Raw genomic sequence first — 24,538 nt, forward strand, 5'->3', positions numbered from 1 at the left:
ATCTAAATTTATCTGAAAAAATTCCTTATGTTTTCTTAAGGTGTTTGCTACTTTACGTTCAAATGAATCAGTCGGGTCTTTATTTAAAACTGTATATTTGCCAGTATTTAAAGTACAACAGTAGCGTTGCCTTATGACTTGCGAACTTGTAATTCCTGACTTATAGGCGTGCCACAACGCTTTGGTAAGATTTGTTTATTTCAACCTAGTTTGTAATTATGTATTATGTTAGTTCTTTACCTGAAGAAGAGATCAGATTGCAGATCTCGAAACGTAGTGTTACTGATTTCTTGTTTCACTGAACGATGGCAAATGTCCGGAAAAATCCTGCGCAGTATTTTGTGTGTATGTGTGTTTCTCCGAAAATAAATAAACTGGTATTGTTTCATTCCTATCCGAAAAAATAACCAGTAAGAGTAACGTGATTCTTTATATAAACATATCTTAATTTTTCATAGTGTGTGTGCTATATATATATTTTTACCCAAGAGTACTATATATTTCAATGTTGGTACGATAGTCGTATTGAGAATCTGGAAATGTGATTCTGCCTTGCCGCCAGTATGGTATCCTTTGATCGGTGTTAATAGCTTGTTGATTGTTGATAAGTTTACATTGAAATTTAAGGTTAATATCATACTAGTGTATTTTTTTAACTATTTTAGAGGCAAATAACTATTATATTCTTATTTATTTGATATTTAAATATGTTTGTCTAAGGCATCAGGGATTCAGCAATTACTTACTGGCTGTTTCCTCTATATCGTATTTTAATTTTATGGTTGGTTTTATGTTGTTGATTATTAAAATACATGTTGAGTGCATCTTATATAAGTGCATCTCAAACCTCACTTCCAAATGTAATATGCTAGGTCTATGTATATTCTCGTCAGAATAGGTTTTAGAAAGAAGTAAAAAAAACCTAAGAATTTAGCTGCAGTATAATAAGCGGCCAACACTGGATTGATCGATAATCTTATCTATCATCAATATTTATGAGTAAAGAATCTTTGATATAACTACTTAAACAAATTACCTTGTAGGTATTTCACATTACAGTATAAAAAGTAATGATGTTGTGGTGATTAAAACACTATATTATAGGCTATGTGAATTTATAAAATATAATATATGAAGGTAATTGTCACATTAACAGCTGGAGCGGCAAAATACGAGTTTCGCGTTATTAACTCATTGGAATCGTCCTACAGAACAAAACAATATAAGGTTTGACGGGTTGGAAATGAGAAATAACGAAGTTCTAGAACCTCAAAAATGGAACAACTGTTCAAGCGCGGAGCAATATTTCCATGTTCTACATCCACATCGGGCATCATGTGACCTTTTGTGACCATGATTCGTGATGACGTCATCAGATGCGGTGCCATCTTTTCAAACGTAAATGAAAAATAATACTGAAATGAGCAGAATTTTGATCCAAATGAACAATGTTTTTCTTAAATTTCGAGCTACAAATTAATTAGTTGTTATCGAGTTGAGACGAGAGCCTCCGGCATCAGCACGGGGCAGTACCAAAGAAAGAAAAACATCCTTCGAGATGGTACCTAACAGTAAAATATCAAATTCTAGAGGGGCTGATCAGAAATATAAATTGAATTGTAATGGAAAGGCAATTATGTACCGCGTAAAAAACTTAATAAATCATTAATACCCCTAATATGAATACGTATATAAATGGACATTAATAGAGAACACTTACAGTACCATTAGTGTGTTCCATAGAATGTACAGAAACTAAATAATCTCGTTTCGGTCGAAACGTAAACTCTTAACATGCCCGACAAAACATTCTGACATATCAATTCACTTCGATTGGTCGAACTAGTGGATGGTTGATCCATGATCGTCACACACTCACTCGATCCAAACTACAGTACACGGTATCTAGTGAAGCACTGACTTCTGCCCCGGAGCGTTCAGATAACAGATACACAGTCCCAGCCGCAGATAATATTTACGACACACCAATTCACTACGATTGGTCGAACTAGTAGATGGTTAATCCATGATTGTCACGCACTCACTCGATCCAACCTACAGTACACGTTATATCTGACTTCTACCCGAGAGTGCTCAGATAACAGATACGCTATCAGTCTCACCTGCAGATAATATTTATAGATATCCAGACACAGCACACAAACAGAACATTAAAACATTAAGAACTTAACTATTTATGTATATACCCTCTAAAATCATGTTATTTGTCATTTGCACCCCCTAAAACGATATATATTTTTTGTTCAGGAGGATGAGCAGATTACGTTGATAATGTCAAATTCGTGATTTGCCAGGTCGACCTTTAAGCTTATAATTTCCAATACGAAACATTGTAACATTTACTTACTTTTTACTACTTTGAAGGATAAACGTGTCTGAAACCTTGTGACATAAATAAAACGTGTACATAACCATTGAACTTGCTGCCATTACAGATGGGCAGTATTAGTGACAGTAACAGGTTTTTCATTGGTAACCACTACCGTGACACTTATTTCAGTAAAAACTGGGTTGAATGGTTTGGTGTTCTAATAATGACTTTCTGGTTTAGGTTACTCAGTAACCAGTAACAGCCGAGGCCATTTTTGTGTAAGCAATAAGGCTAGGAATGGAAATATTTCACTGTGGATTGTTATTATGCGATATAAGTAGGTTTAGATTAAGTTATCGTAACTATGTTAAGTTAAAGATAATCTTTACAATTAATTGCTCACATGATCTGAGCTTGAATGTGGGTATTTTCTTGAGAGATGTATTTTATTTTTTCCATTACTTTTTATATTTTTAATGCGTACGTATGTATAGCCTAATAACAAATAGTAGATAAGAATTCCATAGTACCCAATAATTGTGATGTATAGTCAAAATTTGAAATAATAAGTTTATCATTTTATTAGTTTATCTGTCTAATTGTTATGTCCACAGTACAATAAAGCGACCACCAACACAATCGGATTATGTTTATCGATTTTATATATCGATACTATCCAATACAACATTTGACCTATATATTCATAATTAATCATTGCTAGCTTTCTTTATTTAGACTAGTGATGTCATTACCAGCTGTTATTTCGTTTATGTAAGAGAAGGCTAGTGACAGCGACAAGAACAATGGTGATGAATGATGAATATGCAGATATTGGCTCAACATGTATTTATAAACACTGAGCAACGTTTTAAATGGTTACAAAATAATGATCTTGCTCCTTGAAATCCATGTCCAGTTTGTATTGACTAAATGAAAACTAGAATTAAAGGCGGAAATCAAATAGTGTTTCGCTGCAAGAAAAGTAAGAACAAACACAGCATATCTAAAAACAATCTTGAGAAGACTTTTCTGAACATTTTAAATTTAGTATTATGAATAAAATGAAAAATCATGTACTATTTTAGTTAAAATCAAACAAACTGACTTTTTGTATTAATTATTGTAGCCTACTTTTGACAGCATCAGTATGTGCAGAAATACCATTTCAGATTGGCTAAAGTAATCGTAAGTACTATGCTGCTCAAACGTCATTGAAATAAAGATTAATTATTTTATGTAGCCTAATCTGAAACAAATACATTTATTTTATATATTAAAGTATAGCTTCACTATAATACGATTTTAAAAGGAAGTGTAAAACCTAATCTATTTATTATTAACCTAATGTCAGTTCGACATTTCGCTCAAAAGTAATACAAAGTAAAATCGAGTTTGTAAGTAAATTCCAGATTAAAATCATGTTTTTTTTATTGGCTAATGGTGGCAAGAACAGTGATGTAAGCATTTTCTTTGTTTCACAAGCAGTCACGTTTATCCTAGAAAATACATAAGGTAAGTAAATGTAGTGTTTTGTTGTAATTATATATTACATTATAATTTGTAAATTATGTTGATATTTATACATTAATTTCTAGTATTGAAAACTAGGAAGATTATACTGTTCCTTAAAATATCTATTTCATTTAATGATCTATTTCATATTTCTTTTCAATTAATGGAGTCACGAGTAACAACAGCTGTTCATAGGCGTCTTCATCCATCCGCAAATAATTACGGAAGTCTGAAGGCTCACCACCCAAGTCTTTCAATAATCTTGTATGAGTGTATTCATTTCTTTTAGTAAGCCACTTTTTACTCCACATTTTACGTTTAAACTTCTTCTTCTTCTTACTGTTTAAAACCACACACAATCTGACTAAAGCTATCATATCATCTTCATCTTGCTGGCTCGCCATCTCTCAACTGAGCTAAACGTACGGTATACCATTACGTGTGTGGACTCTAGTTTGCACAGGTATACATGACAGGTACACCTGCGCAGGTTTACCTGTCATGTATACCGTTACGTGTGTGGCCGGCCTTACGTTATTTTGTCCGGTATTTTGCTTTCAGTTCTTTGATGGTAATGAATATCGATGTTTCAAATCATTTGATAATCATCATCCCATTGTTTTGGTGGTCACTTATTATACTGCAGCCAATGTTACATTGTAGTGAGTTAGTTAAATTTTGGTATACTCATATGTTACCACGGTAACAGGTTACTGGAACTTAATACCTCAAAACATTATTTTGTAATAGGTTATTAACAAACAGTAGTATTTGCCGTCTCTAGTGGCCATTACTCAAATACGAAACACATGATTTAACTTTGTGTGATTTAATTTGGAACAATAATGTCGAACTGAATTATGTAATAGACTTTTAAGATTGTATTATAGTGAGCTATATTTTTATATGTAAAATAAATAGGTGCATTTTAGATTATACAAAATAACATAACTTTATAAATAATGTACTTAGTATAAATACTAAGTTTGAGCAGCGCATTACTTACAAATATTTTTTACAGAGTAAACATGTCTGATAGCATATAAATATTTCTAATTCATAATTTATGTCTAAATTCTGTCCTGTAAGTAATTAAAGTGTGTACAGCAATAAATCCAAAAGACATTTTTTGTTGAATATATGCTTATATCAGGAATATATAATTTATACTGGTCTATTTTGATAAAAGCAGGAACAATTATTTTAATTTTGCAGGCAAGAGGCCGAAGTGGCATAGTTTGAGTTTCTCCTTACTAACCAAGGGCGGACCTAGTCCTCATTTTCAGAGGGGGCCACCTGAGTTTTAGTTTACAATTATCAGTGTTGTAACAGGCAATTTTGCATTTCGATAAAAATACAATGTTTAGAAAGAAAATTACTCATACTAAAATTGATTTCATAAAGATAAGTTAGTTTTATTTTTTATGGTTACATTACAAGAGTAATTAAGTTTTATTCTGATAGAAATGTCTTTTTCAAAATATTGGAGGGGGCCTTGGCCCCTTTACTGGTTCCCCTACTTTTATTAACCTACTACTATCGTTCTATTATGATCAAAACATTATAAGGTTTCATGGGATGGAAATAACAAATAACAAAGTTGTAGAACGTTAAAAATGAAACTACTTTTCTAATATAGAGCAATATTTCCTTGTTCTATATTTTCGCTTGGCATCACGTGATCTTGTTGTAACCGTGAGTCAGTCTTGTATTGATTCCTGCTGACGTCAGCTGTTGTGCCATCTTTGGATACGTAAAATAATATATTGAAATTGTAGGGATTTTATTCATATAGGCCTTCTGGTAATTAAAGTTCATATTGGGCTGATATGAGTGCTTCCTGCCAACAGTGCTCCCTGCGTTGATAGTAACAAAAGAAAATCATCTATTGAGGCAGTACCTATTAATTAAAGATCAAATTATAGAGGGTCTGGTCACAAATGCCTCTATCTATTACTGGGAGCTGGGAAACGCAACTTAACAAAGCAAACAATTATTGAATTCACCTAACCATAACTTCCTATCTTGCAATAAAAATAGATACCCTTTAAATGTTCTACAAATTCGTTATTTGTCTTTTTCATCCCATTAAACCTTTATGTGTTTTTCAAGATGATTGCAACAGAGTTGCAAGTTAACAAGGCGAATTTCTTTACTGGTGTGGATAGAAACAACTTTGAAAATAGTCTAATGCAAACAAATTTAACCTATCTTTCTACAAATGTAATAAATAATGTTTAAAAATATTAATTTGATAAATAAGTGAAACCATAAAATAAGTAATCATAACTTACTAATTTCAAATGTAAGTATAACCCACCTCGTAATCTTCAATCACATCAAAATATTGGTTTTCTGATTTTAAAACAACACAAAATTATGACAAACTCTGGAAATACACAACCAATTAATAAATGAAGAAATTTAATACATTTAAATACATACATAATTTTTTGAACTAAATGACAGTATTAGTATTAACGTGCTGCAGTAGTTGAGTAATAGATGCCATGCGTAGCCAAAAGGCAGTAAAGGCACTACTGCCGGGATGGTTGTTGATACTGTAATTACTAAGCTGCTCTGATCCCAGAACACTCAATTTTAATTATTGGGCACAGATAATGCTGAATAGTTAACAAGAAATACAGTGTACACATATAACCACAAAATGATATTTCCATTTCAACTTACAGACAACTTAGATGTAGCAAATAAATATTGTAAATTCACCTGACCATTTCTTTGTATTAGTCTTTATACTAATGTTAATATTACCAGTATAAACTCACATTCTCACACTTTAAAAACACAATGTTTAATTTTAAAGTTAATTAATTAATTAATTTAACAATCTTCAACTGCTCACATACTCACCACTGAAACTTACACAGTATTTTCCAAACTTGTGTCATTAGTTGATTATATTATAGTGAGACTTGTGTTAGTTGTGTAATTGACATGGTTATCTATAAGGCACAGTAATATATCATGAACTAGTTGATGCAGTTACAAAAAAAATTATTGAAGTTATTAATAAGAAAAGAAACTTTTATTTAGAGTGAGAACAACAAAAAAAAAACAATATCGGATTGGAACTAAGGTACAAAGGGCTCTCAAAAGTAAAATTAATTTGTCAAAATTTGTACTAATTAACAGAAATTAAATAAATTAGTCAGATATGGCTGATGTTCAAATGTCTTGGAAAAAGAATAAACCAGGAACTTAGTAATGAAATAAAAATTTCAAGTAGAAAATCCATAGGTGATTACAGAAGAGAATTCAAAGGCAGCTGACTGTTTGAACAATAATTTTATCAAATTGTAGAAAATTTAGCTGTAAACCTAATACTGAAAGATGTTGCAAAATTCCTTAAAAGCTACAGCTTGTTATAAAACCCGTGTTAGATATTCACTCTTCCTGACTGAAAGATAAATGATAAAATACCCAGCTGGGAGAAGATCCCATTTTCTTATTAAAAAAACTTATTTCTTCATTTAAGTTAGTCCATGTTTGATTTTTGTTGATTTTTTTACATAAAAATTTGGCTGTTTTCCAAATTTAGTTAAATATTCTATGATAACCCCAATTAAGGAAAAAAAAAAAAAAAAAACAGGTAATTCCTCCCTAGAGAATGTAAATATGATTTTATTACTCTGTTTTTTGGTGTTCTGGTGAGATTGATTTTAAATTGATTATTGCGATTTTTTAAAATATAATCACTTTGTCTTTACTGAAAAATGATGTACTATTAATGTCGTAATATCCTTAAAGATATTGTGTATGGGATTTTTGGCAGGAGAAAGTAAAATTTTACCATTTCTTGCGACCTCTCAAAGGCATTCGATACAATGAATAGACCACTACTTTTATAAAAACGAGTTGTATGGGATTAGATGTGTTTGTTGCTCTGAACCTATTTAACTCTTTAGTGACAGTTATCAAAGAACAAAAATGTTAGCTTGTTCTAATGTTGGTGTTCTAATATTGGGCTAGCAGAAAACGCCTGTAAAGTTATACAGTTAGCAGATATGTCTGCAGTAGTCAGGGAGTGTGATCTGCAGACTGCATATACCCATGTAAAAGATTGTATAAGTAATTAAATAATTGGAATAATAACAATAGATTAAAAATTAATGAAAAAACCCCAAATAGTATCTTTCAAGTCTGGACAGAATTGCCGTACTTGTAGAGATTTATCAATCACTGATGGAGTAAAATTTCAAGATTTTTCTATAGATACTAAATTCAGCTTGCTTTTCAATAAAAGTATTATTGGATTGTATATATAACATATAAAAAACAGTTTACTTTATTAATTTTCATAGTATCATGATATTTGGGCTGGCAATCTGGGGTGGTACAACTTTGACAGAATATGTAGAATCCAGGAAAGGCTTTCGGAGTTATCAATAAGAAATGTTTGATAACCTTTATACTTTATACAACTCCAAACCTTTATACTTTAAAAAATGATATACCAAATAAAATTATTTTTGAAATCGGTAAGTTTTATTTCAATACTCGACATTTCATAATCCTTTCCATAACTTAAAACATTCGCCGTTTAATATGGCTTTTATGTTAATTTTTCATCCTTGGGAAGAGTAATTTTGAATGACCATGACCACAGAGTTTAATATCGGGACCTTATTCCTCATTTATGTAGCAAGTCTTCCATCTTGTTGGCCTGGTAGAAAACATCTGTGAAGTTTTAGTGAAAATCACTAACTCTTAACATCATAAACGGTGTTTAAAATATGAAATACTTATAAAACATGAAATAAATTAGTAAAATCAAATAGGTAAATCCCCAATGTCTTAATTAAAGTTGCCAAATAAGTTTTATCTCCTCATTCGTAACCTAAAAGACAATTCATCTACAGAAGTATATGAAAGTAACAAACAGCCACCAATAAAACCATCAATAGAACTAAAGTTTACAGTTTGTATTTAACACAGTTTTCTGTTAAAAAAATCTATTTTCAGAAGTGCTATCTTATGTAAGACAGTCTGTAATTAACATAATTAAATATTGATTAATGATTATTAATATTGATTTTCAGGTAATTGAAATAAAAAATTTTATTTTAATGTTTGAATAACTGGAAATGGATAAGTTTAAGATGGACAAAAGTATTTCACCTGAAAAATACAACAGGCCAATTCTTTATTCCTTAGTAAGCCCCAAAAAGTGTGAAAGACCTGTAGAATCCACTGAGAGTAGCCCTAGTCATAACAAATATACTCAAGATTCTCCTAGTAAATTTTGTTGTAAATCAGTCAATACAAAGTTGAGTGACAGGCCATCAGGTCTGAGTGTTGACTGCACTGCAACTGCATGTGAGCCACTTTCTTCTCAAGAATTATCAAATCTACCATCAAAAGAATATCTGTCAAGAATGGTTAATAATTGTGATGAAATACAAAGTTCATCAAATGTATCTCATAAGATTGATTTTACTTCTCATGGCCCTGTAACACCTAGTATGACTGCTTCACCAGACAGACACAGAAGAACATCAAGTACACCGTTATTGTCAAACTTAGACCCGAACACTTCAAAGCGATCTATCAAGATGGACCGAACATCTATCCCCTCCATGACACCAGGCACGTCACGAACCAAGGGACGAGGATGTATTGGAGGAGTGAAGATGCCCATAGCTGGTGTTGAAGTAGAGTTTCCATTTCAGCCGTATCCAACTCAGATATATATGATGAACCAGGTACGTTGTAATTTTACTAAAGTTAATATGCTATGCTTTTTATCTCTTGCAATTGAACTAGCTAATCTCTGTCTTTCATAATCCGGGTAGAAAAAATGTTGTACAGTAGATTTTCCTTATCATTTGATTACTAATTTATCTAGAGAAATGTTATAGTTACACTTGCGTTTGTAATCTAACCTTGGTGTAAATCCAAATAAAAAATTAGACTAAATGTCTTATAATACATGTAAACATCAGATTAACCAGAAAAATACAGCTACAAAATTATAATAACTTTTAGGTGTTTAAGTTTTTTTTGACAAAACTGTATTGTTTAGGTTTGACTTACATTCAATTAGAAAATGTATGTTTGCATTTTGTTTTACAGTTTTTGTTGTAATACCTATCAGTTACTTAAATAATATCCAAATGATATTTTGTGTACTAATTCATTGTTAATTAAATGCACTTATATTAGAACTATTATAGTATTGGTAGTTTCTGTTTTGTATCTACAATTGAAGCAACGAAAAGGATAGGGGGTGAATGTGTCAAAAGTAAAATTGTGGTTAAAACTAATTAAAAGTTTAATGGATATGGAAAATTCTACAGTTGACTATTAACTAATGTTTTCTTTACAGTTATTTTCTAGATATATGATTTATTTTAAGTATGCGATTTCATGTCTTTCTGGCAATTTAATATTAAATAGGATGTTTTACAGTGTCGCTAGAAAGTTTAGGGACACCTGTCTGAAAGAGAAATGTTACAGTTGGCCCTAAACTAACTAATTTCTCAATGCTATTGATTGTTGGCTGTTTTAAGGACATCAATTCAAGTTTTTATTCAAAATTTCAATATTTTATCTCCAAAAATGTGGAAGAAGCATGCATTAATGTATTTTAAGGAACTGCCAAAAAAACCTTGTTTTTTTAGATATTTTATTTTTATAACTTCTTAACGGCTTGCCATATTGTAATGAAACTTGCACAGTACTTTTATTATAATATGATGATCATTTAAAAAAATATGTCATGTTACAAATAAATTTTGTACTCAACTGGTCAGGGTACAAATAAAATTTTATTTTCGAACATTTTATAACAAAAAATGTGAGTTTTAATTTCGCTTCTACAAGTAGACGCCTTCATTTACAGACATGCGGTCTGCACGTCATTGTTCCTCTGGCGGTTGTTTTGTGAAACAAGCCTGCGCGCGCATTCCACACTGCCATTGTGACAGTTGTACTGCAATCTTCTTTGTGATTTGTTTATTTAGCTGTTTTGTGAAAGTTAAAGCTGTGATTATGGGCCGCTCATCTGTGTCCGAGGACATTAAATGGCAAGTTATCGGTATGTATAAAACCGGTAGTTCATACCGAACAATTGCATCCAAGTTTACATGTGTCTAAAACATGTGTTGAAAATACAGTGCGACGTTTTAACCTAGCCGGTACCGTGATTGATGCCCCGCGGAGTGGTAGGCCACGTAAAACCACGCCTCGGCAGGATCGTAAGCTACTCGTGATGAGCAAAAAGGACCGAAATGTAAGTGCACCTGATTTACTAAGCAGCATGAAACAAGATGATGATCGTTACAATGTGAGTGTAGCAACTGTGAGTTCCAGACTTAGAGATGCAGGTATGAAATCATTTTACGCTATCCGCAAACCTTTGTTAAATGACAAGGCCAAAAAGACACGCCAAGTTTGGTGCAAGGCTCGATTAGGGTGGACAAAAGAAGCTTGGCGGCGTGTTTTGTTTTCTGATGAAAGCCGTTTTGAACTATTTCCAAGGCGCAGAGTTAGGGTACGACGTACCAATACTGAAAAATTTCTACCAGCATGTGTAGCGCCTGCAGTTCAGGCCGGTGGCGAAGCAGTAATGATATGGGGTTGCATTTCAAGTGAGGGTCCTGGGGAGCTTCAGTTCGTTGAAGGCACAATGAACAGTATTAAATATTGTCAAACTCTAGAAGAATTCATGTTACCATCTGCCAATAAATTGCTTGGTGAAAATTACATCTTTCAACAAGACAATGCACCGTGCCACAAATCAAGACACACACAAGAATGGTTCAGTAATCATGATGTTGAGGTTCTGAAGTGGCCACCACGAAGCCCGGATCTTAATCCGATAGAAAATTTATGGAATACCATGGCCAGTCGTCTAGCGAAGAACAAACCCAAGAACAAAGCTGAACTGAAGTTCATGTTGGCACAGATATGGCGGAGTATCAAGAAGGAAGACTGTCTGACACTCATTGATTCGATGCCAAAACGGATCAAAGAATGTTATAAAGCTAATGGAGGACCTATTGATTACTGATTTGTATGTATTCATGTCCATTTTACTATTTTGTATAATTTAAATATTTGTTTCCATTAAAAACAAACTTTTGTCAGAAATTTGTGTTTTTTTTAAGCCTGTCCCTAAACTTTTTAGCGACACTGTATATACCTTGTAAATAATAATTATGCTCTTTTGCTTCCCACTTTGTTACGTACACCCCTTTGCTACATAGCGATCAGTATATTTTGTTGATAATTGCAGGGTAATCAAAAGCAGACTGTCTTCTCAAAAATTTGTATTATGAACTTAAAAATGATGTGACAAAATAGTTATCATTGATACACAAAGAACACATAACAGTTCATCTTTAAATATTTTAATCTATCTTTAATTTATCCATATAATTTAATTCTAGATTTTTTTATGTGTTTTTTAAAAGATTTTTCTTTGAATGCATGTATCAAGTAATGATAAAAGTCATGCATTGTAAATTGAAGGCAAAAACTGCAGAAGAGTTAATAGGTATTTTTGTTATTTTTGGGCGTGTTTCAGTGATTTCTGTGTCAATCTTATTTTGGGGTTGCCCAATTTTGGGTTTGATCATGGAACATTTTTCTTATTCAAGATCATCGTTAAGTAGCGTCTTGTAGAAAATGGTGAGAGAATCTTCCTTTTTGAATCCATGCCACTGAAGTTGGCTTATGCGTCAATACCATATTTTAAATTTTCATTTATGGTTTGGGATGACAAGAAATCTTGTCTAGTCATCCCAACCACTTAAACGTATCTATTTACTTCTGCAAATGCTTTTACCCAGTCATCTGGGACAAACACATATTGGAGAGTTTTTAGTTTTTTCAATCAGTTCAAAGTCCTGGTTAAAACATGTGCTATTTACAAGATCATCCAAAAATAAGCTGATTTTTATTTCGTCCCCCACAGTTGTCTCTAAACGCGATAAGGTGCTTTACTCAGGAGAATGACCTATCCTTCTGTTACCAAAAAGATTATGCACATCATAAGTACTCAGTTTTCATCAAACCATAGGTAGCAAACCTGTGAGGTTGGGAGATAACTAACATTTATTTGCCACTATACAGATTGGTTTCCCTTCCGTTTCCAATATTTAACTCCAATATTTTAAAGGGTGATTCTGTTAGAGGTTACAATTTAAAAATTAAGTAATATGCACAGTAGTTTACTTACTTGGTGTATTTTTTATTTAGACACATTTGTTATTGACATTAGACATGAAAAATTATATCCTTCAATTGACAACCATGTGAGGTACCCTCCAGCCCTTTTGATGAGATTTTCCATTACTGTCTCATTAAATTTTTGTGAAATTTTATAATATATAACTTTGTGAATGTCACCCTTCAGCTCCAGAATGGAGTTGGGCTATTTGCGTAAACATTGTTTACATAGCCATTATTAAGATGAAAATGAGCTGTATCAGAAAAGATGATTTTGTTTTGAAATTTCTCATATTCTGGTTATTCACCACCCTGTAACAAATTCACACCTCTGTCGATGATGTACCAGTTAAAATTCTTGAATCAGTTGGATCTTGTATGCATGCAAATGCAGATCTTTAATCAAAATGCACTTCGTTGTACTGTAGGAAAGGCCAAATTGCTGGGAATGAAAATGGCTTGAGGTTGACTGATTTTCTCGATCGCTTGCGTTTGTTGCGGAAATATTTGCTACTGATCGGCCACTCTGAGTGCTTACTAATCTTTGAACATCTAACACCCATTACATTATATTTATCAATAAGTTTTTAACATTTTGTATGCCACATGTGACAGACGGTTATGATTACCAAAATCATTTTGCAGTGCTCAAATCATGTTAGTAAAATATTCCCCATGTTTAAAAAATGTTTTAACTATTAAAACACATTCTTCAATTGAATAAAGCTCCATAACAACAAATGTCATTAAACAACAATGCCCAATTACAAAACATTAGCTGTTTATCTTTGCATAAGAGAACAGTGCTGCCAACTTAAAATTGTAACCTCTAACTGAATCACCCTTTAGTTTTGTCACTTTCATTCCTTTATTTCTCGCTGCCCTAATTTTGTGATACTTTGATCCATGATGGAACAATTTATTTAAAATGTTGGAAAAGAATTTGTTTCACAAGTGTAGCTTTTATTACACAAATAGTTATGTATGTATATAACAAAGATCCTATTATATTCTGTATTTTACCCTAGATTATAAGAAATAAATAAAAACATGACAAGTTGGCAATAAATAAAAAAATGTTGTACTTTAGCCAAACTCTGCAGTTTAACAGGATGTATTCAAATATGAGAGGACATGGCATTTTTGAGAGAGCTTTGCATAACATTTCTGGGATTGAAAGGCCTAAACATATAGTTGTAATTGGGTAGGCATAACCCCGTGTAAAAAGAAGATTATTTAAATCGGCAGATGGTGGGAGAATGATCCATTGCCAATCTTTACTAAGTATGTACTATTTTTAGCCCATCAGATGCTAAAATGGCTAAATTTAATTTCTTTAAAAATCTTGTTCAAAACGTTAATTATACCTGTAAGCTGAATTGTGGATGAAATATAATTAAAATCATAAGAAAACCATATTGATAATCTGATTTTGATTAAATTTAATTGAAATTTATAAATATGTTTAGCAAGCCTTATTAATAGTTTTTAATAATTTGTATTTAAATAATTTTAACATAAGATAAATGATTACTGTTATCTAAAATGTTTTGTTTTTATTCTCAGAAGTCTCTGTTAGAAGGGAAGGAAGAAAGAACATTGTTTAATGTGTAAAGAGGGAAAGTTTATGCAGTATTTCAGTATTAATTAATTGCTATTATCTCGTAGATCATCTCGCTAATCACACAAGAGTGAAATATGAAATATAAATTTATTTCCACAATCTTCTTATAGGTACAGAGATTACAAATGCGTTTGCAAATTTTTGTTAACAATGAAATTTTAAACATTGTAATTTCTTAATATATATTTGTAGGAAATTAGCCTACATGGGCAAGCAGCCTGTGCGTAGGCTAGAGACGCTATCTTTTACAGAAAATTAATGTTAGTTTGTTTTGCCGGGTATGGTTCAGACGCAAACGAAAGAGCAACAATAACAATAATAAATTAAATTAAACAAACCGACCAAAAAATTTATATATAATTTATTTGAAATAGTTATCACTTTGAAATGTAGATGAATGACAGATGATATCGGAGGGGGGAGGGATGAGAGAAAGGACCAAGGTCAAGCCCGCCCATATTCTGATAAGATTAGGGCCTCGGCTCCCTCGAGGCCAATCTGTAGAAGGAAAAAATTAACGTTTTTCTTAAAAATTGAAATTGAAGTTGATTCGAATAATTTGAAGTGACTGAAGTTTTTGCAAATGTTTCTGAATAATACATGGGAAATATAAAAGGAATTTGTTATTGAAAATGATTTTAACTAACCTTGTAACAGGTATACCGACATTAACTGCATGCCTGGTATTATAAGAATGTGATGTTTCTGGGAAAATTATGTTGTAATATTTATAAATATGAATTAAAAGATGCTTTATGTACAACTGTCGCAAGGAAAGGAGTGAAGATTCGTGAAAAAGAGTGTCAGTAGGATAACGCTTATTTTTTCCTTAATCCTGCTTTTAAGATACATTTTTGTGTTATGTAAAGGGGCTCCAAAACTGGCACCGCCCCAAGCAATGTTACCAAATGTAAGAAGAGGGATTGGACATAAGCGCAGTACGTTATTTTAATTTCCTTTTCATTTAAAACAATCACTTAATCTTCTGAAAGCGAAAATATATTTTCTTACTTTTGCTTGAATATAGGCTATATGATCAGACCATTTAAGGCGATGATCGAAAATTACACCTAGATATTTGTAACTTGTAACACGTTCAATACTTTTACATCCACATGTTAAATTTGCAGAATTGCCGCATTGATGAATTCTCAAACTATTTTAAATTGTAATCTGAATTATTGTTTCAAAGAAATAGGTAGAAATTTTGTCTTAGATATATTTAGTGAGAGAAAATTTTGATCTAACCATTTTTTTTCAAAATCATTAAGTCGTTTGTAGCCTTTTCCTGTACTTCCATCCAGTTGTTACCAGAAATAAAAATTAAGCTGTCATCCGCAAACAAAAAGAGTTTTCCATACAGATTTAGTTTAGAAAATATTGTTTATATATATTAAAAACAAAATAGGTCCCAATGTACTACCTTGAATCACACCATAATCCACATTTTGAGGATCACTGTTCTCTTCCGCAGATGGACACAACCTGTCGCCTCTCGCTCAGGTAGCTGCGGAACCACGCTAGCGCAATGCCGCGGACTCCTATCATTTCTAATTTTGTTAACAAAATAGTGCGATCCACAGAGTCGAATGCTTTTTTTAAATCCAAAAAAACAAGCATGCACCTATTATTTTTTGAAATACTTTTGTTTAAATCTCTGTTGATATCAAATAAATGCGTCATTGATACTTTTGTCCGGCCTAAAACCATACTGACACTCACTTAAAATGTTATGGTTTTGTAAAAATGAGACGAGTTGATCCTTAACTATTCGTTCTAAAACCTTAGAGAAAACGCTTAACAATGAGATGGGACGGAAGTTGTTTTTTGTTTGTAAATTCATTAGATTTGAAAAGAGGAAAGATTTTTGCTAGCTTAAAATTATCGGGAAATACACCAGTTGAGATACTTAAGTTAATTTAAATGTGTTAACTGTTGAGAAATAACATGGATATTAGCCTTGAAGAGGTTAGCGAGACCCGTCCATCCCGGTGCGGATCCACCCCTCAGGTCATTGACCCTGGCGTATTACGTCATGTTCAGTCACAGTCTGTAGTGAGAATTCAGTGTTCAGCCAGTAATCAGAGTCACGTACCACCGGATACCCCCCCTGAATCAATCTCGTCGGCCAGGGTTTTGCCAACAGCCGAAAAAAAATCATTGAAATCATTGGCAACCTGTTTTAAAACCTCCTTGCTCAATATAGGTGCACCTGGTAGAAATCTTTGAATAGGAAAGTTATCCTACATTTATTCCTCCCAATTAATTCGTTTAATAATTCCCCAAAAACAATTTAGCATTTTTTCTACAGTCATTTAATTTCATTCTATAGTAATCCCGCTTTGTAGATTTTATTTAGTTGCTTAAATCACGTCTTAACATACTATAATAAGTTCTAAGTTCACGATTAAAAGGTTGTTTTTTTAAGATTTTACTAATTTTTATCCCTTTTACGAATCAAGTTTACTAAGTCATTGGAAAATCCATGGCTTAAGTTTTTTAAGTTTTTTCTTCCGTGTTGTGGGATGTTTTATTTCTTTTTTAGCGATAGATAAAGATTCAGTAATCACGCCCGAAAAATTGGCTGAACATTCGTTGACATCATAACAATTCAGGACGGGATCCCAGTTTGAGGTGATAAGACACTCGGTAAACAGTTTTTTCGTCAGTATACGTAATCGGTGCTAGTGGTGTGTCAGTGGCAGTCGCGTGGACTGTTGTGATCCTGAGGCCGGTGCTGTAGTGGTCAGTGACGGTGGTGTGCAGCACGGCGGCCTGCACACTCTGCATGTCGTTGTATCTCACAAACACGTGGTCCAGGCAGGTCGTGCTGTGCTCCGTAACCCGAGTCGCATTGTCCACACATTGTACAAGGTCCATGACCAATAAGGCAGTTTAAAATATCTGTTAGTAATATCGTCAGGTGCAAAAAGGTTAATATTCATGTCTCCTAGTAAAATGCATTTTTTATTACGTTCTACATTGTTATAATAGCTGTCGAGACCATCTATAAAACTACCAACGTCAGTGTCAAATGTTCTGTATAGTGCCAAAATGTTGTAATGAGTATTTAGGTAAGTGAAGTTAAGTGAAATGCCGTAAACGTCACCCAAAGTAGCTTGTGATGTAACTGCAGAAAGTCGCTTATTTACATAAACAATGACGCCGTCATTCTGGTTCCGTAATTTATCACTCAGTACAAGGTCAAACCCCTCAATGTTCAACTCCCTCCTCCCCCTCCTTCAGCCAACACTCCGTTAGAACAATTACATCTACATTGCTTACTATCAAACTCAAAATATACCTTTAACTCATCAAAGTTTTTAGAAAAAACTTCTAATATTAGAATGGAAAAAGTTAATGTTACTACTGATAACCCTGTTACTCTCCGTAAAACTGTAGAAAATCTTTAAATTTAAGTGGGCTATCAATCTCTAAACATTCCTTTTGTAAATCATTATCACCACTGTCATCAATCATTATTATCACAGGCTGCCTGCCCGCCCTAATATGATTATAAGTTTAAGATAGCAATATTATCATATTATATTATATTATATCATATAAAATAATATAGGATAAGACATTGAAGAAAATTTTAAAATAAAACGCTGTTGGTTTACAACTGTAATAATCATCCAAATTATAGCTATATACATAATAAAACAAATATATACACACATCTACACTCACGAGCACACTCACACATACACAAACGTGCATACATATGCACATACATGTACATATTGTCAAAATAATATTGATTTGTTTTTAAGATATTGTAACAACTCCTTCAAACAGTATGAAAAATGAAGACTAATATTTTAACTTACAGTTCAAATGTTCTAACTACAGCAGTATTTGAAATCTGTGAATAATAAAATTTTTTGTTATCATGATTCCTCCTTAGTAATTGATCATTACATAGATTAGGTAGCTTTAAACATTTTCAGGAGTCATTAAGATTGTTATTTTTATTGTTTGATAAACTGTTAAGTAGTTAGTGACCAGTGCCCTGTTTAGGTCTTACAGGCGATCAAGAAAGCTGAGAACTGTCTACTGGAGAGCCCAACGGGTACTGGCAAAACTATGGCACTCCTCTCTTCGTGTTTAGCCTGGCAGCAACAAGAACTTAGTGAGTAAACCTACACTCTCATGTAGACTGTTACAGTTCCCAACCTTTTCTTCAACCAAGTATTTTAAACAAGCCATGATTGTGTAAAAAATAGATTAAATACTGTACAACCTAACTAATTTGGACCTACCAAAGAATTGTTAGAGAGAGAGAGAGAGAGAGAGAGAGAGAGAGAGAGAGAGAGAGAGAGAGAGAGAGAGAGAGAGAGAGAGAGAGAGAGAGAGAGAGAAATAGAGCAAGAGAGAATAACATTATTCAAAATCATTAAGATTTGAAAGGTGTCAAGACCATAAGATGTTAACCTAATGAGCAAAGACTGACGTGATATTGATAATTACATAACAAAGATTGAACACAATGTAGCATGTGCAAATGCAGTGTGTACACCCTAATTTCCTTAAAACTAAAGTTAAAATTTATAGTCTCTGAGTTACAGGACTTGTCAAGATAATAAAAATAATCATAGGTACTCTTACCAATGTTTTTACAAGTATCTTCCACAGAAGAGACAAAAAAAATCATTAAAAGTGTCAGGTTTGAGAAAATGAGACTTTGAAACTATATGAGTTCATGTTTATGAATTGATATCTTATGGTTTAGTTCTTTTAGATGCATTTGTATCTATTTAAAGTATTGTTTGTTTGAAGTTTATTTTTGACGATGGAAGGATTGTGAAGGAAACAGGATTTTTCCGGATATTTGCCATCGTTCAATGAAACAAAACATCAGTAAGACAACGTTTCGAGATCTGCAATATGATCTCTTCTTGAGGTAAATAAATAACCTAACACATAATTACAAACTAGGTTAAAATAAACAAATCATGCCAGAGCGTTGTGACACGCCTAAGTCAAGAATCACAACCACCATGTTGTGTGTCAACTTTACTAACTCTAAAACCTTCACTTAATAAAAAACTAAAGACAAAACTCATCATTAAAACTTTGCTATAGAATACAGGTCACAATAGGTCTGCATTATTAGCAAATGCATTGAGGTGATGGTAATGGGTTCTCCACTGTTTCCTATTTTCGCCAATATCTTTATGGAGGAATTTGAGCAAAAAGATTTGGCTTCAGCTCAGTTCAAACCGAAGATTTGGTGGAGGCATGTATGTATGATACCTTTGTTATTTTTCCTCATGGAGACACTGAATTGAATGAGTTTTTGAATCACATTAACAGTATTCTATTTCTCCTTCCATCCACTTATGGAAGTGGAAGTCCAAAACAAGCTTCCCTTTTTGGATGTGTGTGTATTAAGAGATAGGAATGTCCTTAAGACTACTGTTTTTCAAAAGAAAACACACACAGGAAAATATTTAAATTATCAATCAAACCATCAAAAATCTGTCAAAGAAGGAGTGGCCTACTTGTTATTTGATAGAGCAAAGAGCTTATGCTCAGATAAAGATGGATTAAATGAGAAATTTAAGAAAGTTGAATTGGATCTTATACGCAATGTTTACCCTCAATTAGTAATAAATAAGTCCAAACGAACCAGAAGAATCATTTCTGAGTCAGAAAAACAGAATAGTGATAAATTTATGTTTATGTCAATCCCTTAAATGCTGGGATTATCGGAGAAAATTAAAAGAATAGGTTGAAAGTACAACATTAGAACCGCATTTAAAACATACAATAGGTACTCGTAAAAACAAAAAACCAAAAAATAGCACACAGGTTTTCAAAAACTGTGTTTACAGTATAAAATGTAGTTGCAATAGGGAATACATACGGAAGACAAAAAGACCATTAAACCTAAGGCTAAAAGAACACAAAGAAAACACAAGAAAGGGTCTCACACAAAAGTAAAAAAAATGTACACCGTTGTTGATCCGAAGACCATCATATGAATTGGGATGAAGCCAAATATAATACATCGGGAACCACATTTCATCAAAAGGAAATTAATAGAGGTAATATACATTAAATTGGCAAACCAACCAATCAGTCAGTCGATCATCAGAGCGAGTCATCAGTCATCAATCAAGATTATGCCGCTTTGGTTGCCAATTCTAAAAAATGAACTAAAAAGAAAACCAAAAGTATCAAACAAATTAGATATTTGTAATAAATAAATAAATAAATAAGGTCTTTATTTAGCAAGCGTCCATCAGTACAAAAACTGTTTTTCATGAAAACTCTTGTCAGACATATAGAATACATGGAGAACAATAACCAATACATAAACCAATGCGGAGTCACAGTATGGTTTTAACAAGTTCATCTAGCATGAATCAATAATAAAAAAAGGACCCATTCCTGTCCCTATTCCTTTTTATTGCCGCGATCTTGTTTCTGCCGTGACGATCGCCATTTGCTATTGGCCTCTAGTCAGTCGTAGGTGGTCGGTCAACAAATGCAGACGTATTGTGACCTGTATTCTGTAGTTAAGTTTTAATGATTAGTGTTGTGTTTAGTTTTTTATTAAGTGCAGTTTTAGAGTTAGTGAAGTCGACACACAAAATGGTGGTTGTGATTCCTGACTTAGGTATGTCACAACGCTCTGGTATGATGTGTTTATTTTAACCTAGTTTGTAATTATGTGTTAGGTTAGTTATTTACCTGAAGAAGAGATCAGATTGCTGATCTCAAAACGTAGTGTTACTGATTTGTATATCACTGAACTATTAAAGTATTGATTGTAACAAATCCAAACTTAATTTAATGTGTAACTAAAATCCTAACCTGTATTACATGGTTAGGAATAAATCGTGTAGCTCTAGACGTATTACAAGGTGCATTTTCATTTGTGGCTCATTTTTATGAATGTATATTTCAAAAAAATCTATTATTATTTGTTATATTTGTAAACTTCCATGTTTTTATAAATAGGCTATCTGAACCATTTGAATATACAGGAACTATTTTTAAAATAAGAAAGCAAAATATCATGTAACAATTTATTGTTCAGCATATTTTATTGCACCATTTTAAATTTGCATGGTAATAAATAAAAATACATTGTCATTTTGATTTGTAAATGTATGTACTTATTTTTACAAATTAGAATATAAACATGGTGTGAGATAAACTATTCTGTGTAATTTGTGTTTGTGTTTTTAGAGCTGGTGAAACAGCTTGAGTTGGAAGCACTGGGTAAGTAATGAAAATTATTAACTTTTTTCCCATTTTCACAAAGAAGCACCAAAAACTACCAAGTTACCGCCGTTACGATACTGGAAGAACAAAGATGCATCAAAATATTTAATTTAGCTCATTCAGTGTTATGGTATGGGTTTCTAAAATCTCGTCTTCATGTTTTTTATATTTGTATCCCTTAATACTGCAAGAAATGCTGTACTCAATCTGTACTCTCATATGTATTATAAATGCTTCAGCATGAAATGTTGTTGATACATCTTTAGACAATAGACTATTTTCTTTATTGACATATTCTTAAAGAATAGTAATAGAGTCACATATTATTACAAAAAGTTAGCTTATGATGAAACAAAGTCAAGGTTTTTGTAGTCTCCATTCTCCATTGCAGGCGTTCAGGAACGGCGTTCATTGATAAAAACGGCTCAATTATTACACTTTAGTTAGTTAGTGTAGTCAGTGTAATTACAAATCCAACAAAACCAAGTTTAAGAAAATCGGTTGCTAAATAAGGGAGATAATATGCTTTTAAAAGACCAAGTACTTAACAATGTCTACTGTGGTTATGTCACAGTACTGTTTGTGAGCCACAACAATCAGCTGTTTTAATTTTACCTGCTCTAATCACCTGATTATAATATTAAGTTGTTGAACTGTGGTCTTAATATCCTTAATATTGCAGGATTTAGGTTTATTTTGATTCAAACATAAGAAAATAAAAATGTTTATAATCTTCAAAATGATAACTTAAATAAGGCTGCTAATAAATCCTTAAGTTTTGTATAAAAAAGGTATAAAATCAAATTTGGACATGTGGGGCTAACTCTATTGATACAGTTTAGTATATGCAATAAAACTGGCTGTAGGAATATTGAACACTGATTTTTAAATATTGGACTGAACTGTTCTTCCGGCAGCAGAAATCAGTATTTTAATTGAAAAGTATTTTGCACTCTGTTATAATGCGTAATTTTTGTAAATTCATTAGAAGTCCTATGTAAATAAAGTTCTTTTTATGTAGATTATAAACATTCTTATTTCCTTATGTTTAACCAAAAGAAACCTAAATCCTACAATATATAAGGATATTATGAATACAGTTCAACAATGCAATGTTATAATCAGCTGATTAGAGCAGCTAAAATTAAAACTGTTGATTGTGTGGCTCACAAACAATGGGGTCACATAATCACAGTGGACATTGTTTAGTACTTGGTTTATTAAAACTGCATTACTTTCCTTATTTATCAACCGATTTTCTTAAACGTGGTATTGTTGAATTCGTAATTAAATCGTCTAACTAAAACATAAAAACTGTACTTTTTTAATTATATAATGTTTTTACAATATTTACACTTAGTTTTTAGGAAGCCATCATTTTGAAAATCAAGCTTCTAAAATAATGAAATTTTCTGTAATTATGCTTGTGAATTACTGTTCACAATAATTTTAGCAAAATTTAAATACAATTTCTCTTCTTGGTGACACTACTTTGTAAACGTTGAAAAGACACACTACATTTTGTGTTGATTTGAAAGCTGGCAAGTAGACTGGAAGAATACTAAAGTGGTACAACAGTTGAGTTTAATTCATTATATTGTCAATGAAAGTTAATAAATATCTTTTAGTTAATATATGCCTGGCTACTGATGCAATATACATGAAATAAGTTGACTATAAATGAAATATTTGCATTTTTTAGTTTAATATGCAATTTTTTAATTATATAGAACATGAATGTTTTAGACAAATAAAAATCAAATTTATGGCAGTTATGTGTTACAGATTATTATAATAAAAGTAAAAATAAATATAAAAATTTAAATATTTTAAAATTCTTATGGGATAATTTGTTTTGTTTCAGACAAAGCTTTTGAAGACACAGAAACGGCTATAAACAAAGGTAATAGTTTAATTCTACATGTTATTATGTTATTTGTGTTATTTGTTAGTATAGACCATAACTATTAATTTTTCATAAGTTTTAATCAAAACTCGGTGCTTCATAAGTGTCTTAAGTGTAATATATATGTGTGTGTGTGTGTGTGTGTGCACACGTGTCTATATTTGCATGCGTTTGTTTGAGTGTGTGTGCACGCGCGTGTACATGTGTGTGAAGTGGTTGATTGTTTTAAAATAATTTTTTATCAAAATGTTAGAATAATAGTAAATTTTTAAATGACATACACATGAAAATGCTTAAATTTAGACATATTACCTTTGATTTTTGTTACTTTTTGTATTTTAAAACGGTTATAAATAGAAGTTGTTTTCAGAAGTATAAAGAATTGTGGAAATGTAAAAAAATAAATATTATTTATTCTTCTTCTTGCTTTCCACTAGCGAGTGAATAGTCCTCACAAAGTTTAGTCCAACCTTTTTTTGCTTTGAAGGAATCTTTGACTTTGCACTATAATTTTATGTTAGGCTGACAGTCTCACACACAGTTTCTTCTCTACCTTCTCATTGTCATATGGCATGCATTTTTCGTCCCTTGAAGACATAACTTTTAGTCGGTCGTTAATGACTAAAAAATTACAGAACCAACTTACAAGGGCTTACTGCAGAAAGAACAGAGTATGTTAGTGTCAGTGATGGGAAGGGGAGGGGGAACAACAAATACGGCTTGTTTGCAG

The 24,538-nt window shown here is 32.2% G+C and overlaps 1 protein-coding gene across 4 annotated transcripts in view; it reads left to right on the top strand.

Moving 5' to 3' along the window:
- Positions 1-550: 550 nt before the first annotated feature.
- LOC124369044 (Fanconi anemia group J protein homolog) overlaps positions 551-24,538 on the top strand; it is an 80,471-nt gene continuing 56,483 nt past the window's right edge. Inside the window, exons 1-5 of one of the 4 annotated variants that reach the window (XM_046826732.1) lie at positions 551-627; positions 9,347-9,570; positions 18,687-18,798; positions 21,867-21,899; positions 23,767-23,805. In XM_046826732.1, the coding sequence (XP_046682688.1) occupies positions 9,421-9,570; positions 18,687-18,798; positions 21,867-21,899; positions 23,767-23,805 (334 nt within the window). In that variant the 5' untranslated portion in view covers positions 551-627; positions 9,347-9,420. Of the gene's footprint in view, positions 628-7,464; positions 9,571-18,686; positions 18,799-21,866; positions 21,900-23,766; positions 23,806-24,538 lie in introns of those variants that run through there. The other 3 variants (XM_046826730.1, XM_046826731.1, XM_046826729.1) reach the window with 3 other exon arrangements.

The sequence above is a fragment of the Homalodisca vitripennis genome, chromosome X (genome assembly GCF_021130785.1).
Source record: "Homalodisca vitripennis isolate AUS2020 chromosome X, UT_GWSS_2.1, whole genome shotgun sequence".
Classification (NCBI taxonomy): Eukaryota; Metazoa; Arthropoda; class Insecta; order Hemiptera; family Cicadellidae; genus Homalodisca; species Homalodisca vitripennis.